The sequence below is a fragment of the Leptodactylus fuscus genome, chromosome 2 (assembly GCF_031893055.1).
Source record: "Leptodactylus fuscus isolate aLepFus1 chromosome 2, aLepFus1.hap2, whole genome shotgun sequence".
NCBI lineage: Eukaryota > Metazoa > Chordata > Amphibia > Anura > Leptodactylidae > Leptodactylus > Leptodactylus fuscus.
The window spans coordinates 243,151,391-243,167,992 of NC_134266.1; the positions used below are offsets into that span (position 1 = coordinate 243,151,391).

The window sequence follows — 16,602 nt, forward strand, 5'->3', positions numbered from 1 at the left end:
CCAGCCCTCGACGTTCGGCCATATGACATGCTTGTGCTCTTCACATGTCGGAGCGATCAGTTCGCCGGATTTTACACCTGGACCTGCATTTTCATCCCTGCAAGCTGATGGTTGTCCAATAGTTGCAGCAAAGTGACTATGGAAGACGATTCAGATTTGCAGAAACAATTTTGGAAAACATGACTGATGATATTGTTTTGATTGAGTGACGAAGCTCACTTTCATTTGTCAAGAGAGAACTTTTGCAACATCTAAGCTACACATTCAAAAAATAAAATGTGAGTTTCGTTGAAAAATGAGTGTGTAACTATTATTTCAAATCATCCATACCCCCCCCCCCCGGCCTAACCCTGTACAAGCTACGTCCCTGTATATGATTGGTGACACAACTGTGACATCATCAATTCAAAGGAATCAGCAATTAACTTTAGTGGCAGTTTGCAGTCCTGCAGTGTGGAAGAAATATCTCAACTTAGCTTGCGACCACATAGAGGTGTTAACATGACTCCCGAGGGGGTTGCGACAGTTTTGGGAACAGTTTTCTAATTTATTCTAATTCTAATTTATTTATTCTAATTTATGTGAGTCCACAAACTTGCAGCACTGGAGTCCTGGGTTAGAATCCAGCCAAGGACAACATCTTCAAGGAGTTTGCATGTTCTCCCCACGTTGTGTGGATTTCTTCCAGGTACTTTGGTTTCCTCCCAAAGTTCAAAGACACACTGATAGGGAATTTTGATTGTAGGCCCTATATGGGACAGTGACTAACAATTCCTAAAAAGCGCTACAAAATATGATTTTGCTATATAAATAAGCGAAATAAAATAATAATAAATAATAATAATAATAATAATAATAATAATAATAATAATGATGATGATGCAATAAATGCAGCACAGATTCCACACTTCAATTTGTGGCAAATTACAGAACAATACTCTTGTAATAGAAAAAAGAAATTTTGAAATCTATAGATTAACCGTAGATTTTACCCCTTAAATGTATAGGGTTAAAATTCATTGCCAATCCACAACACAATCTGCATTTGATTCCAGAGCAGAATTGCAACAGATTCCCATCGCACTTGTGGCAATTTCCTTCGTTATGTGATAATTCAGCCTTAAAGGTACCTATACACGTAAACACAAAATCACCTGAACCCTCCAATCTTTGTGGAACGGCCCAACTATCCATTAATTGAGTGGGCGACCAATGAGGGGCTGGGAGGTGAAATGTTGTAATAGCATAGAGTGAAATAAAAAAGTGGCAGACAATATTTGCTAGGATGTAGAATATTGTAGTGAGGCCTGGTTCACATCCATATGAGGACCCCCCTGAATGGACTACTCAATGCATTGTCAAGTGGTGTGCAGTGAAAGCACACGGACTCCATAGACTATAATGGGGTCCATGTGCTTTCCGCACGGTCTCCGTATGAGTCATACAGACAGGAAAGTAGATCATGAAGTACTTTTCTGTCTGCATGTTCTGTATGGAGATCGTGCGGAAAGGACACGGAAACCAATACAGCCTATGGAGTCCGTGTGCTTTCACTGCACACTGCTTGCTAATGCGTTCTGTAGTCCGTTCGGGGGGGGGGGGGGGGTGTCTCCATGCTGACGCACATGTGAACCAGGTCTAAAACAAAAAGTTTCAGATAATTTTTGGGAGGTGAATGTCATCCAAGAATTCACATGTGTATGTAACCCAATGAATACCACAGCAAAGAATGAATATGAACATCCTAGCAAAGCATTTTTAGTATGTACAATTGAAGTATCCACTTTTATATAAATTAACCAAGTTGACCTCTCTAGCCTGAAAAAAAGAAGGTAATTCTTGTAACCGATAGGGTCATTAATATGCATGGAGTATTACATCTGCTTTCAAACAAAACACATAGGACGTAAATGTGTATTTCTGCAAAAAATAGAAAAATAAACCAGTAGTGGGCTTCAGTCTGGCACAGCCACAATATTAGGGATTCCTTGAGGTAAATTCTTTCTAGACCACCCAAGTCTGTACTTCTTGAAATACTTACTGAGGCTATTTTACATATTGTAACATTTACAATGCTGAACACAGCCAGAACTGGAAACCTAACGCCAATCATTTAATGTTAATGAACACATTCACAATAATGGCTAATTTTCTAATTAATTAGCAAAACTAACGATAAGTACGTCATGATAATTCCAAATGTACCATGTTTGCATTTACATGCTGCTTAAATATGATCCAGGGGAGAGGTCTGACATTTACCTACATAGTATGGCACCACCTGCAGGTCAAAGTGTACAACAAGGTGCGCGTCCACTGAATAAGCTGAGTACTGGTGGACACACATGCTCAGTCACTCTCTCCAAAGCAAAGCTTGTGGAAATAACTTTTTGTCCTGCTTGTCAGGGAAGAAGTAAAGCCTCTGCCGTGGCATGGAATTATGACAGAGAAGACTGCTTCTTCAGAGGAAGTATATTGTCAATATAAAGGAGCTATATTGTCAAGGGGGAGGAGACTGGTTCTGTCTAAAGCCATCCCCAAGTAGTACAGATTAGCCATAGCACCACGAAACAATGACAAATTCTTTAAAACAATCATAGGGTTTTAGGTAAAGTGGGAGCATATCTGTAAACAGTTTTGTGGCCAACCTTAATATGTGCAAGATGAATTTCCACGATGTAGTTCATTCAGATTAATGGTATTTTGCAAGGTGTGTTCCAGTACAGATTTCCTGTCAATTAAATTTATGACTAGGATCTAAGGAGTTAATTCACTATAGCATAACAGATCATTTGCTCTGGAGATCAGTGGTGGTCACAGAAACCACTATTGTATTCTATAGACATGTAACAGATCCCCCTCTATAACCTCCATGTACCATCAAAGACTACGTGAAATGAGTTATTCTGATAGCACAACATCTACTGTGGAAACAAAAAGTTGGAAAATCAAAAAGAACAACCCACTGAATCAAACGTGGACGGTCACTGAATCTATCTGGAGGTCTGTAAGAGGACCCTTAGGAAGGCCATACACATTAGATGAAAAATGGCGGTCTCTCAATTGTCTTTCAATTGCCTTTCAATGGCAGATGTTGAGTGGAATAAAAGGGCAGTTCACTTTTAACATGCCCAATTTTTTTTGTTCTTAGGAAAAACAACTGCCCACTAGAGATGTCTGGCAGAGATGACTAGAAAAAATGAAGGTCCGGGGGAATATCTCCAGATGATCGATCATTTGGCTTGCATCTATCTAACATGTTTGTCCAGATTTAGTGATGACATATCATGGGTATTCAGATCAAGAACTAAATTGAGAGGATTACCGATGCCTGCTTAATAAGAGTAAGTTCACATGATGATATTGAGATGGATTCCATCTACAGCTCCAAATTCTGACGCAGGACGTTCATTCAGTCGCATGCCCCATGGTGTGAAAAACGCTGCTGCTTATCCCCATTCATTTAAGCCCAAGGCTAGAGCAGAATCTGAGTCGTACCCCATCTCAATTCCTTTTCATTTTCGCAAAATAGTCGTACACTAGGTGAATGGAAAGATGACGGCGACCTTTCTACAGTCATGATGGTCATCATACGGGAAAAAAATTAAGTCAAGAAAATTGTTCTTTAGTCCATGAAGAACTCAGGGTACGTGGCAGACTTACATGAGACCTTCAGACTAAACTGAGTAAGAAACATCAATCTTACTTAAGCACAAAGCCAGACGGTAGAAAACCCAACATAAGTATTTTTCTAGATTTTTCTCTCTTTACATCTGCTGTCATATATATATATATATATATATATATATATATATATATATATATATATATCCACTTGCTGAGTATTTCTGCTGGAATGGAAGACCTCCAAATCTTAATTCCAGTCATAGCTCAGTGTTTCCAGGCTTTGGCCTTCTCCCAAAATAGTCTGCCCTCTGACTTTCTAATGCTACTCACAATCCTATGTGTTGGCAGTGATCTGAATGAGTCCACGTAGTCTCCCATAGTGAAGAGCTGTATATACATTGGTAAAAAGCCAGAAAGACGCATCTAGAAAATATTTAAGATTAGGCGCTTCTGCTTGCTTACATAGTGTGGCTAATAGATATAGAAGTTCACAAATCTTGCGGGATGAATATATGTCTGTTTTATGGACATATATGGACAACAGAGCATACCAAAGTGCATAGTCTCGTAAGCTCCTTCATAGTCCATTAAGTATTGATCTCTATTCACTCTTAAGTATCGCAATAGTTTCTCAAGTTTCCATCAACTATGCCTGGTCTGAGGCTGCCCATACTGTATATAGTAGACTAAAGATAAACAAAATGGATGATCTGAGCCATGAACAAGTTGATCAGGCAAAATTTAACTATGAATGATCATTTTCTCCGACTGATGACACACTATGATCATCTAAATATAAGTCGGCCATGTTTAAGATTTTATTCTAGAAAGAATGTTTGTCCAGAAGTCTTTCCTTGAAACTCTTGCGAATTCCATGCCCACTTTGCGGTAAAATCTGCAGCACGGACACGCTGCGATTTCCAAAACCAGTGCGATTTTGGAAATCGCAGCAGCTCATGGCTTCCCCATAGATATAATTGTAACAGAAAGTCCACGGAGGAAAACTCCACAAACTTTCTGTTTAAAGTGCTGTGGGAAGAACCGCAATGCGTTCCTGCCATGGTTTTTCCTGTAATGCTTTATAGTTGCGGGTCATCCTGTGGGGCCTTAGCCTGAGAAGACTCCTTACATAAACAATTCTGAGACTTGTTCCTACATTGAAGAATGATCTCTCCTTACCATTACCTCTACTGCAATGGAGGTAAGAACATTAATAGAGATGAGCGAACACTGTTCGGATCAGCTGATCCGAACAGCACGCACCCATAGAAATGAATGGAATCACCTGTGACGCCGGCCGGCCACCGGCAAAGTCAGCGTCACAGGTGCTTCCATTCATTTCTATGGGTGCGTGCTGTTCGGATCAGCTGATCCGAACAGTGTTCGCTCATCTCTAAATATTAACAATGAGCCACAGGCTCAACTGTTGTCTATCAGAGGATTTTCTCAGTTTAACCTTCAACTGTATTCTTTAGAGATGAGCGAATAGTATTCAAAACTCTAGTTTCGAATACCTCGCTCCCATAGGAATGAATGGAAGCAGCCGAACACCAAGGGGTTAAGTGCCGGCCGCTAGAGTTTCGAATACTATTCACTCATCTCTAGTATTCTTCTTTACACACTTAGTATACTTGTATCTCTGAATTCAGTGTACTGCCAGATTTCTAGCGATAAATAATACCATGATCTCTGAGGATATGAAAGGCCCTCTCTAAGGCTGAGGCCCCACGTTGAGGAAATGCAGCTTTTTTTTATGCAGATTTTGTTGTGGTTTTTTTTGAGCCAAAGTCAAAAGTGGGTTGAGCAGAAAGTAGAAGTATAAGATCTTCCTATATATTCCCCATTCCTAGGTTTGGCTTAAAAAAACGCAGCAAAATCTGCAACAAAAGAAGCTGTGTTTCCGCAACGTGGGGCCTCAGCCTAAATTACATAAATAAAAATGGTGCAGTCGAATTGATCAGCTTTTCTTGACAGGAAATTAAATTTAGGTAAATTTTCAGCACATTTGCTAAAATACAACGTATCACGTCACATGCTGAAACCTGCAAAAAGTCAAGTACAACTATCTCGACGATCACATATACCCACATATTAAAAAGCCCAAATAATCACAGGCGGTTTAGCAATTCATCCATGCTACATGAGCACTACACATTTTGAGGGTATTGATAGGAATCACGTGTAAACAAGGTGCACATGTGAAAAGAAAAAAGTTGCAGTGGGTTTATTTTTGTACGAGAAATTCAGCAGAAGTACGGACTTGCTCCTAGGCCTGGAAGTGTTGCTCTTCCTGTTATAAGACATCTGCTGAGCTATGTATTATTATTAGACCCCATGAGCCGTGCGCTGCGCTCAGCTGCGCCTACTTTGCCTTTCTGCAAAATTAACCTGAAGTTAAAAATATTTTTATAGAAATCAAAAAGCATTTTTAAGCATTTTACAGCCACACCTATAATGGACTAAAAGTAAAAACTCTGGATAACACGCGCTGAGATTTATGTATAAATAACACCTTTCTACACTAAATCCCCCCAAGCAGTCAATGAGTCCGTGTGGACTTGGCAGTTCAATGCTCTACAAATAGCTGGTATCACTAGGAGAAGCTCTATGCTCCCGCTCATTTCTGCTATAGCGGCCACTGCAGGAGGAATGTAGTATTACATGGTGGCCAAATGATCGGATCACCCATGCAATGCATGGTCAAACTGAGTTTGGTAGAGCAGGAGACAATATTTCACCTGTTGTAGATAATAATGGGGGGCCAGCCACAGGAAGACCCCATCCATGAATGGCAACATGAAATAATGCATTGTCTAGTGTTCCAATTGTATCATATGTCACAATGATACATATTTCTAACAACATACATAGTAACCTGTTATAAATAATAGCAGCTATTCATATATTCAGACTGATGTCTGTCTAGACTAAAGGAACGTTAAATTTAGAGTTGAAAGATACAAGTATGGAGGAAATACAGGAGACAACTGAGGGGCTTAGTCAAGAAATGGGACTTAAGGCCGGGACTTAAACGCCACACGAAAAATCGTGGCGTTATACAATGCAGGTAAAGTGGATGGGAGTCATGTGAATCCCATGCCCACTTTGTAGAAGAAATCGCAGCGCGGAGACGCTGTGCTTTGCAAAGCTGTTGCGGCTTTGCAAATTGCAGCATGTCAATTATATCTACGGAAACGCCGGCGGCTTTCCCGTAGATATAATGTTAAGAGAAAGTCCGCGGAGGAAAACTCTGTGAACTTTCTCTTCAAAGCGCTGCGGAAAGAACTGCAATGCGATCACACAGTGGTTCTTCCTGCAGCGCTTTATCACTGCGATTACAGCCCGTGGGGTTTTCCAGCCCCAAATGGTTTTTTCATACTGCATCCCTATCCACTGAAGGCGATGGTTCTAGGGAATTGGTGCCGCTTCTTTTATTTAAATAGGAGATTTCCATGGGTTTTGTTTGTCATTCCAGGCAAGACAAAATTGGGGGTGAGAAACAATACCCCACTCCAGCTTTAGGATAAATCGTCCAGCCATATTTTCCTAATCCTTGATAATCCTTTTAAAGTTCCTTAGCACCCAAGTAAAGCACATCTACATTTCTTGACACTGTCCGCCTTTTGTAACATGATTCAGATTTCAGGGTGTGCCGCAAACACCATTACTGACCAGCGCAGAGGAGAACACTGCCTTCTTCTGACCCCTCCAGACACTGAAGGTCGCCAGTATCATTTCATCCATCATATACATATCAAAGCAGAAGACATTTTTTTCCAGTTGCATTTAGTAGCTGTAAGGTCTAGCCTGGGAATTATATATGGATTTGTTTGCCGAATAATAAACCCTATGCCAGCCAAGATAGAGATATGTAAGCTTGTGTTTGAAGTTGAAATCTGAAGATCTGGGAAGATGTACGGCCAGGACTAACCATGTGCCTGTACAATATTGTGTCAGCTGTCTCTGAGCACTTAATGGAGTCTGTGCTTGGAGCGTATCATTCGGGAGGGTTTGTGAGCGCGGTACGCAGCCATTTTTTGAGGGATTTGTGCAAATGATGTTAAGGGAACCTCGCCACCTGATAAATGTCTGTGTCATTCTGCTCTGTTATACTTGGCTTAAGTTAAGGCCAAGCAGCGGACGTCCTCTGCAGCCTCGTAGACAATACTGAACATGCTGGCTTGATGTTCTGGTTTAGTTTGCCATTAATCTTACCTCAATGATGTACAGGACCACATTCTTGTAGAAACAGTAGAGGATGCATTTGGTTACTCGATTGTAACTCCAGGCTCCATGGACCAGGAGAAGTTTCTCCAAGTAAGAAAACTATGGAGAAGAACATAATGAGATATTAGCTGGGATGGTACTAGCTTTATATATTTATACATATTTATATTTTTTTTGACCCAGAGGTGGTTACAAATAAAGTATATAGACATATACAGATATAACAAAGTTTATCTTGATATTCAACACATTAAATAAAATAAAAAAAACACAACAAAAAACAATGAAAAAAGGAATCCATTACATTGAAAATTCAATGTGATCTGCAGGCAGCATGTTATAGAGCAGGAGAAGCTGAACAAATTATTATATATTACTATCTATCTATCTATCTATCTATCTATCTATCTATCTATCTTTCTATCTATCTTTCTATCTATCTCCTATCTATCTATCTATCTATCTATCTACCCTATTCTCATTAGCACAAGGAAGTACAAGAAGCAATGGGATGAAACTAAAGGGAAAGAGATACAGATTAGACATTAGGAAAAACTTTCTGACAGTGAGGGTAGTGAGAGAGTGGAATAGGCTGCCACGGGAGGTGGTGGGCGCTCCATCAATGGAAATCTTCAAGCGGAATCTGGATAAACATATAGCTGAGATGATTTAGGAAAACCTGCACTTGCAGGGGGTTGGACCCGATGGCCCTTGAGGTCCCTTCCAACTCTACCATAAGAAAAAAAAAAAAAAAATCTCCTATCTATCTATCTATCTATCTATCTATCTCCTATCTATCTTTCTATCTCCTATCTATCTATCTATCTATCTATCTATCTATCTATCTATATTCTATCTATCTATCTATCTATCTATATTCTATCTATCTATCTATCTATCTATCTTTCTATCTCCTATCTATCTATCTATCTATCTATCTATCTATCTACCTATCCATCCATCCATCTTATTCTGACTGTCTGAGACCCTATCTTTCTAATCTCTACCCACAAAATGGCCACCTTCTCTTTATGTCTGGGCTTTTTATACTTTAGTGACTATAGTCCATTCTCAATAGCTGTCCCCTTGTTACATGGCATTCTGGGTGAGTCTGCCTGGTCTCTGAGGTCATGTGTTTTCTACCTCCATGCCTTTCACATGGCAACTGTCATTTAAGTCAGTTTGTACAAATCTAAAATCAAATGTTCGAATTTGCTCAAATGTGAAAATTGTCCAAAATTTGGAACAAATCAGTTTACTCCTCTCCAGTAGCCAATAAGCTTATCTGGGCGACATTATTAGACTCATTAACCCACAGTACCATATTTTCTATTCCTGACCATTAATATAAAGGGTACGTGATACAGATTCTGCCTTAGGGCCCAGAAGCCATAATCCTATAGACTTCGCTCAGTCAAGTTCTGGCCAGAATGAAAATGTAACAGATGAGTAGCAGGCTCTGAAATGCAGCCTGGAAGGTGCTAAGTCCAGGCAGATAGCAGAGAATTTATAATACACACATTGCTTTCATAAGAGACAGATCGGGAGTTCATCTGGAAAGAATGCATCAGCAAACGCAAATGTGCTGTGACCGGGGCTGTAACAGGGTCCGATAAATCATTAGGTTACACAAGTTTACACACAAAACTAAAGGATTCCTCAAATATAAAATATAAAAAAGTATCAAAAACATCAATTGCAAACGTGGAAACAATCCAGCTATTCCCTTCTATTCCCCATAGTGGCGTTTTCCATATTAAACACTTAACAAGATACAAGCAAAACTGATGACTAGGTCAGAACTTCTATCTGATGCATCCAGTCCTTGAACTATCTACAAACTGCAGCTTTCAATAAAAAACATTAAGTCAGCGTAAATATTACTAAGTGTAAACCCAGTCTTAAAGGGAAATGTAATTTATAGGGTCATGGATCAATAGACTTGAACAGTTGCTGTAGGGATGAGATATACATACATTGATCTGATGCATGGAGCTACAGATCTTGGTTACTGAAACATTTATAACACACTACCATATGTGCTCAGTCAGTTAACCCCTAACCCGTAGAATGAAAATCTCCCTTTATATATAGCTACGGAGAAAATCAATGCATCTTAAAATAACTATACACCTTTTAATATCATGGCGTTCTTAAAGGGGTTATTCCACCAATACAAATGGCAATCTGCTCAAAATAGCTGAACCCCCTCCCCCCACCTTCTCCTTCCCGGGTGTTCAAAATGTATAGGTCTGTACATATCATTCTAGCATAAGTGCCTAAATGCTATACTTTCTCTGTGGAACATAGAGGATACCCTATGTTCAGCTTAAATCATATCCCTGCTTCTTTCACTGAGGTTACAGCAGAAGCTGTACTGTATTCTACTGGGTAAAAAATATGCAAATCCATTCTCCAGGATGTAATTAGGAGAACAGTGCACTCTGTATGCCGCCCTCTAGAGGGCAGCATCCTTAACATCATGCACACACTCTCGCTGATGTGTATTCTACTGGGCATGCATCAAAAGCATGACATCCACAGACAGGGGCATAACTAGGAAAAACCAACCCTATAGAAAACTGTCAACGGGAATTACACACCACAACTCACCTACCCTACCACACAAGCTGAATTCCCATTTATGAAAGTGGCATGTGTGGCTCAAAACAGGAAAATGTTGCACAAGGAATAATAAATTCCTATTGTCTTCTTGGAGAGAATGTTGTGGGCATGCTCTATGATTTGTGCCGATGTGATTGTATAGGAGAAGGATTGTAATACTGCTCATGATGATAATGACATGACTACTGAAAAGTGATCTCTACAGAACAGGAAATGTCAGCCTATTGAGGGCTCCGAGGCCAGAAAAATGAACAATTTATAGGTTTAAGAAAAAATGTGATGTAAAATTTTTAAAAAAAAAAATCACCAAAAATATTTAAAAATATATATATATTTAACAATAAAAAAAAAACAACTTAAACAACAGGTCATTTTTTAATGATACATTCCCTTTAAGCTACCTATAGTGGTCAGCCAGGCAGTTGTTCAACTAACAGCTGTGTTACCCAATTCCCAAGTGGCCGAGCTTCCAAGTTACTGCTATAGAGGGAAGGAGGGAACAAAATATTTCCAGGGGAAACAAATAGCGGGACAGAATAATTCCAATCTTACTTTTACAAATAGGAGATGGAGAGAAGGATGGCTGGCAGATCTACTACTAAAATCTAATATCTATCCAGTTATGGGGCACCTTGAGTTTATGCCCATTTTAAGATATCTTGACACCACAAAATGCTGATAAGATTGATAGTTTAGTAAAAATGATACAATCACAGTTGGCCTACCGTGGCCTGGGTGTGGCGGAAAAGTAGATAATATTTTTGGGAAAAAAAGAACTGCCTTGACCTTCCATGAACTTCAGGAGTCATAAATCGTTATAACAAAACTACAGAACATTGTCCAGAAGGGCTATACATCATATTTAGGAAGGGTGTTTAGACAAAAGCGTCCTGAGTGGCGCCTCTCCCCTGCTTCTTCGAGCCTCACATTTGATAGCTGAAATGTAATCCCTTCCCAACATTACGAGACAATGTTCCAAAACCAGATTACAAAAAATTGAAAGCTCCACAAGGGCATCCAAGGTGCTGGCTTTGGGGTTTTGGTGACGGCAAAGATGATATCCCCACATGATTTGTGTTAGATTCAGGGGCTGCTTTGTGATACATGCATCTGATACCTCTGTCAACAGTCTACAACAGCTGCTCATTTCAGCTCCTGACCTGAGCTATGGAGTAATCGGAGGAGTTGGTTGCCTGCATGCCCTCGTTCCCACTGATCCCAACTCCGACGTGTGCGGTCTGGATCATTCCTACGTCGTTGGCACCATCTCCAATTGCCAGTGTGATGGCATTTACATGTTTCTTTACCATGTCTACAATTTCAGATTTCTGCAGCGGAGACACTCTGAAAAACAAGAAGCAAATATGTCAGTCAGCTACTGTGAAGTTACAAATTATACATGTCTTTCTAACATGACAGCTGTAAACCAGATTTAGACCAACCCAACCTGCACTTCTTAGAATATGCTCCAGTTCCATACTTAATACATATTGCAGATGTCAAACAATATGTTTATAAAAGCTCCTCCATGACATTTTTCTATTCCATGAGGTTTCCCTCGCTAACACTTTCCCTATAATAAGCATTCCATACTGTGTTATAATGCAAGAAACTTCCAAAACTAACTCCATCCAGTGTGAGATACTATCTCAGAACCCTGACACAGCAGCCACAAACTCTGCAGAATATTCCACCAAAATCAGATGTTTAATGCATGAAATATACAATAAAGGGGATAACATGGACAAAAAATTTTCACAAATGAAAAGTATGGAACTGGAACCATGAGAATCACTCCAACTCCACCGTAAATATGCTTGAATAGGTATTGAAAGTATTCGTGTTTATTTAAATAGGGAGAGGCAGGGCTGGAATTTTGGAGGCTCTTACCCTCTGGGACCTAAACCTTGCCTGACCCCCTACTGAAGCCACATAGGGAACAGGAACTTGACCCTCTCCATCAAAGTCTAAGTATGCAACTTCCTTAGACTTCGAAAAGAGAGGCTTGCATGCAAAGTCAAGCGTTCACCACTTCTAGATTGAATTACCAAATGGCCAACATGGAGCAGGAAAATGCCTTCACTGATAAAGTAAATGTAGCAGATTGGATATAAGTGGTCTATTACTTTCTCTTCCACTGTTGCATTAATGGAGAATGGGTGGTCAAGTGCCCCAGGCTATGCCTTCTTTGTAATCCAGAAAATGGGGAGTTCTCCACTACTTGACACCACTAAGAAATATTAGTGTGGTAGTGTGGTTCTTTATTAGAGATGAGCGAGTAGTATTCGATCGAGTACCACTCGCTATTCACATGGAAAAGTTTGATGCAGAACCAGCATTGATTGGCCTAATGCTATACAGTCGGCCAATCAACGCTGGTTCTTCTCCTACCTTTAGAAGTCTTCTCCGTGCAGCGTCCCCGCGGCGTCTTCCGGCTCTGAATTCACTCTGCCAGGCATCGGGCCTGGGCAGAGCCGACTGTGCATGTCCGCTTGTACTGCGGGCATGCGCAGTCGGCTCTGCCCAGCCCCAATGCCTGGCAGAGTGAATTCAGAGCCGGAAGATGCTGCAGGGACGCTGCACGGAGAAGACTGCTCGGAGGATCCAGCCCGACCCTCACTCGTGGACTTGGTAAGTATAATTTAATCAAATGCTGCCTACCCCTGAAACGAGCATTTTCCCCCCATAGAGTATAATAGGATTCGAGTAGTCGAATATTGAGGGGCTACTCGAAACGAATATCGAACCTCGAACATTTTACTGTTCGCTCATCTCTATTCTTTATATATTGAAGAACTTCTGTAACTAAGGATGACTGGTATACTCTAGAATGGAAGAGCAACAACAAAATTGCGACAGGTCAAAAGTTTTGAAAAATTGGGGGACCAGATGAGACTCCACTGATTATTGAATGAAATGGACAGAAGTGTTGCCAAGCGTTGTGCTACTTCGGCCTTGGTCAGCTCTTGGTGACAACTAACGACTTGTATGAGACCGTTGGTGGCAACTAAAGACATTTACGAGACTGTCCACGAACGTGGAGTGCTTTAGCTCTTTTACTATAGTGATTGGTGGGGGTCTCAGCACCTGACTCCCTACCGAACAAAACTTCTAACATGTCAGTAGGATATGTCACACGCTTATTCAATTAAAACAATGTACAGGCCAAAGCAGTTTTATAAAACCAGGGCTGTGCCAAACCAACGACTTCTTCATAACTGGTTGACATCCTTGGTCAGTCAGAAGCAGTAAGTTTTCTCTAATTCATTAAAAATCTAGTGATTATATTGATATGAAAATACATATGTACTTCTACAATATTAATATATAATGTCATTAAAAACAGTTCATTTATTATGAAGCCAAAGTCAGAATCGGTAACTTTTCTCCAGCTCCAACTACACCCAAAATTCGCCCCAACTTCACAGCCCTTTATAAAACCCTAGATTTTAGGCCATAGTGGTAGCCTGGCTTTGAAAACAGAGTATAGTGTTTGCACACTGGCAAAAGAGATATTGCCACAAAAAAAAGAGCAGCTCTATCTTTTCAAGGGTTTTCTAGTACATTGTTGGCCTATCTTTGGAGTAGATAATGGTCTGACCTCAGTAACCCTATGGAAGCAACAAGAATATGAGACTGGACCACAGTATCAGACATAGCTGCACATAGGTATCAGCCCTTGCAATAAATCTAATAAAATGTGAATAACTACATAAACTAGGAGGTTATTAGAAACATGGCAACAATCCATATGGTATAAAATCCCAGTCTAACCTATAGAAAGTATATTGGAATTTTCCACCATGTGGATTGTTGAGTTCATATTCAATAATACATTCATATCAAAGTAAAGCTCTTTTGAGACTCCTACATGTCAGATATGACCTATGACCATCTTTATTACTTGAAGGTCCACCAATATCGTCTTCACTTGTGTCCACCTTCTATTACAGACTAAAGGTTGTCTTTTCTGGATCTGGTCATTTTAGCAGATCCACAATTTAGATTCTGATAGACACAACATTAATCTTGGGAAATACTTTCTATAACATTACATTGAAGAGACAATATATCTCATACTCTACCACCCATACAAATTGGATCCCCCATGACCAGTGGTGTCCATATTATTATCCATACACTATGTATACATATACATGTATACATTGGACAAATGGTTCTTACTCCTGGGAAGAAGCCGTTTTCATCCACAGCCTACAGGAAACAGTCACCCTTAAAAGTTGAACAAGGTGCAAAAAAGACATGCAATGAAACCGGAGCTATAAAGTCCCTTATAGGAAGACGATTTATGGTCCCTTCCTCCAGACTGAGTTCATCTTTGTGTTCCAGTATAAGTACAGATCAAGCTCTCCACAGTTCATTAAGGATAATAACGTAACACATCGGCCTTCCTGCTCTGTAACACTTAGCCGCTATTGTGCGCATATCTGGTTTGACTATCATTTTCTATTGATAAATACCTTGTTATAGACTTATTTGCCAAGAAAGGCCAGGCTTAGCCCCAGGTGTGCCAAGACAGCGCTCCTGAAATGTGTTCCAGATGACTTCTGAAATAACAAAAATCTGCAAGATGACATTTCCACTTCCAGAGGCACCAAGGTTATTATTCCTCCAGCCTAGTCAATTTGTTTCAGACGGCTTTTGATAGAGTAGTTGCAATCCAGTCATTGCCGGTCACCGCTCAGATGTTGGCCTCTACCATTGTGTGGTTACGGTTACATGGCTTGGAATGGAAACGCTTCACACCTGAAATGCTAGTAGGACCATGAGAGGAGAATGGTGTGAACGCCTTCCTCCGCTCTTTTTAATAACATGGTAATTAGATGGCCAGATGTATTGTTGGACTCTCTTAAAGGAAGTCTTTTGGGAACAAACTTTTATTTACTTTTGGAAAAATGTGATAAAATCCATCTTCATTTTGTATTGCAAAGCCTTTGGGTACCAATTATGGATGTTGTATTGGTGTTTATGGCTACATATGGAAATGCATTCTCTCGCTTTGGCAAAGGTTTTCTATACAAATAAAAGTCTTGGACTTGAAACACGTTGAGGCGTATAGACTGGGTCAGCCAGATGACAACGTCTCTAGCCATCGAATGCGCACAATTGCAGGTTCATATGAATGTCACCCACCTAACCCCAGGGTGTACTCTATGCACTTCAGTAAAGGAAACCTCCAGTAATAAGGGTGTTGTAGTTGTTCATTTCACTGTATTTCAGATTTTTCTAGAATATAGTACTTTATAGTCCTCACAGTTGCAGTCCATTACATGAGGACCATTGATAAACTATTTCCTTTGGTTCACAGAGGGGGACCCCTCATTGGTGGATTCCCCTTTATGATGTTTCCACAGGGTCATATGGACTGGAGTTGTCTTCACGAGTCAATATTGATGACATATAATGTACTATTATGTCATGGAGAGGGCTCAGGAGCTGGGCCCACATAGTTGCCCCCACATCCTGATAGCTGCCCCCTGAAGGGGGCAGAGATCATTTGCCGTACCAGTTAGAAGCCTATTGCAGACTCCCAGGCCTGTCATAATTGCCATATAAAATGTGTAATAGAAGTGAAAGGATTTTATAGTATCCTGCAATACAGTTGTATTCAGGGGCATAACTATAACAATCAGAGGTAACAATCAATACTGGGCCCTGGAGTCTAAGGGCACCCAAAACTAGCACAAGCTAAGCAGGGGGCCATTACATATATTGCACTGGGACCAGAAGTTTCAAGTTATGCCTTTGTATGTATTGCGGTATTGTATAAGCGATCAGACACAGATTTATACACAGGTATATATATATATATATATATATATATATATATATATATATATATATAAAAGTTTAATTCACATCCCTGATAAAAGAAAGCCCTTACACAATACTGTACATGAAAATATTAATATCCATTAACATGTACTAATACTATCTTCTACTACTACAGTCTCATTAATGAGAAGTGAAAAATAATGTTGGAACCCAATGTCAGGTTATGGAATTTTATGTATTTATATTACTTTAATAATGCAGTGGAGAGGCATCGGGGATCGGCAGCAGGGGGCGCCTACTACAAGTCTGTATATAATTGTCCAAGTA

At 40.0% G+C, this 16,602-nt stretch overlaps 1 protein-coding gene across 2 annotated transcripts in view; it reads right to left on the reverse strand.

Annotated features, from left to right (window-relative positions):
• The window catches only part of ATP8A2 (ATPase phospholipid transporting 8A2), a 576,493-nt gene that overhangs the window by 245,843 nt on the left and 314,048 nt on the right, over positions 1-16,602 (reverse strand). For both annotated transcript variants that reach the window (XM_075265950.1, XM_075265949.1), the window contains 2 exons: positions 11,640-11,823; positions 7,843-7,953 (listed from right to left, as the gene is read on the reverse strand). In XM_075265950.1, coding sequence (XP_075122051.1) covers positions 7,843-7,953; positions 11,640-11,823 — 295 coding nt within the window. The remainder of the gene's footprint in view (positions 1-7,842; positions 7,954-11,639; positions 11,824-16,602) is intronic.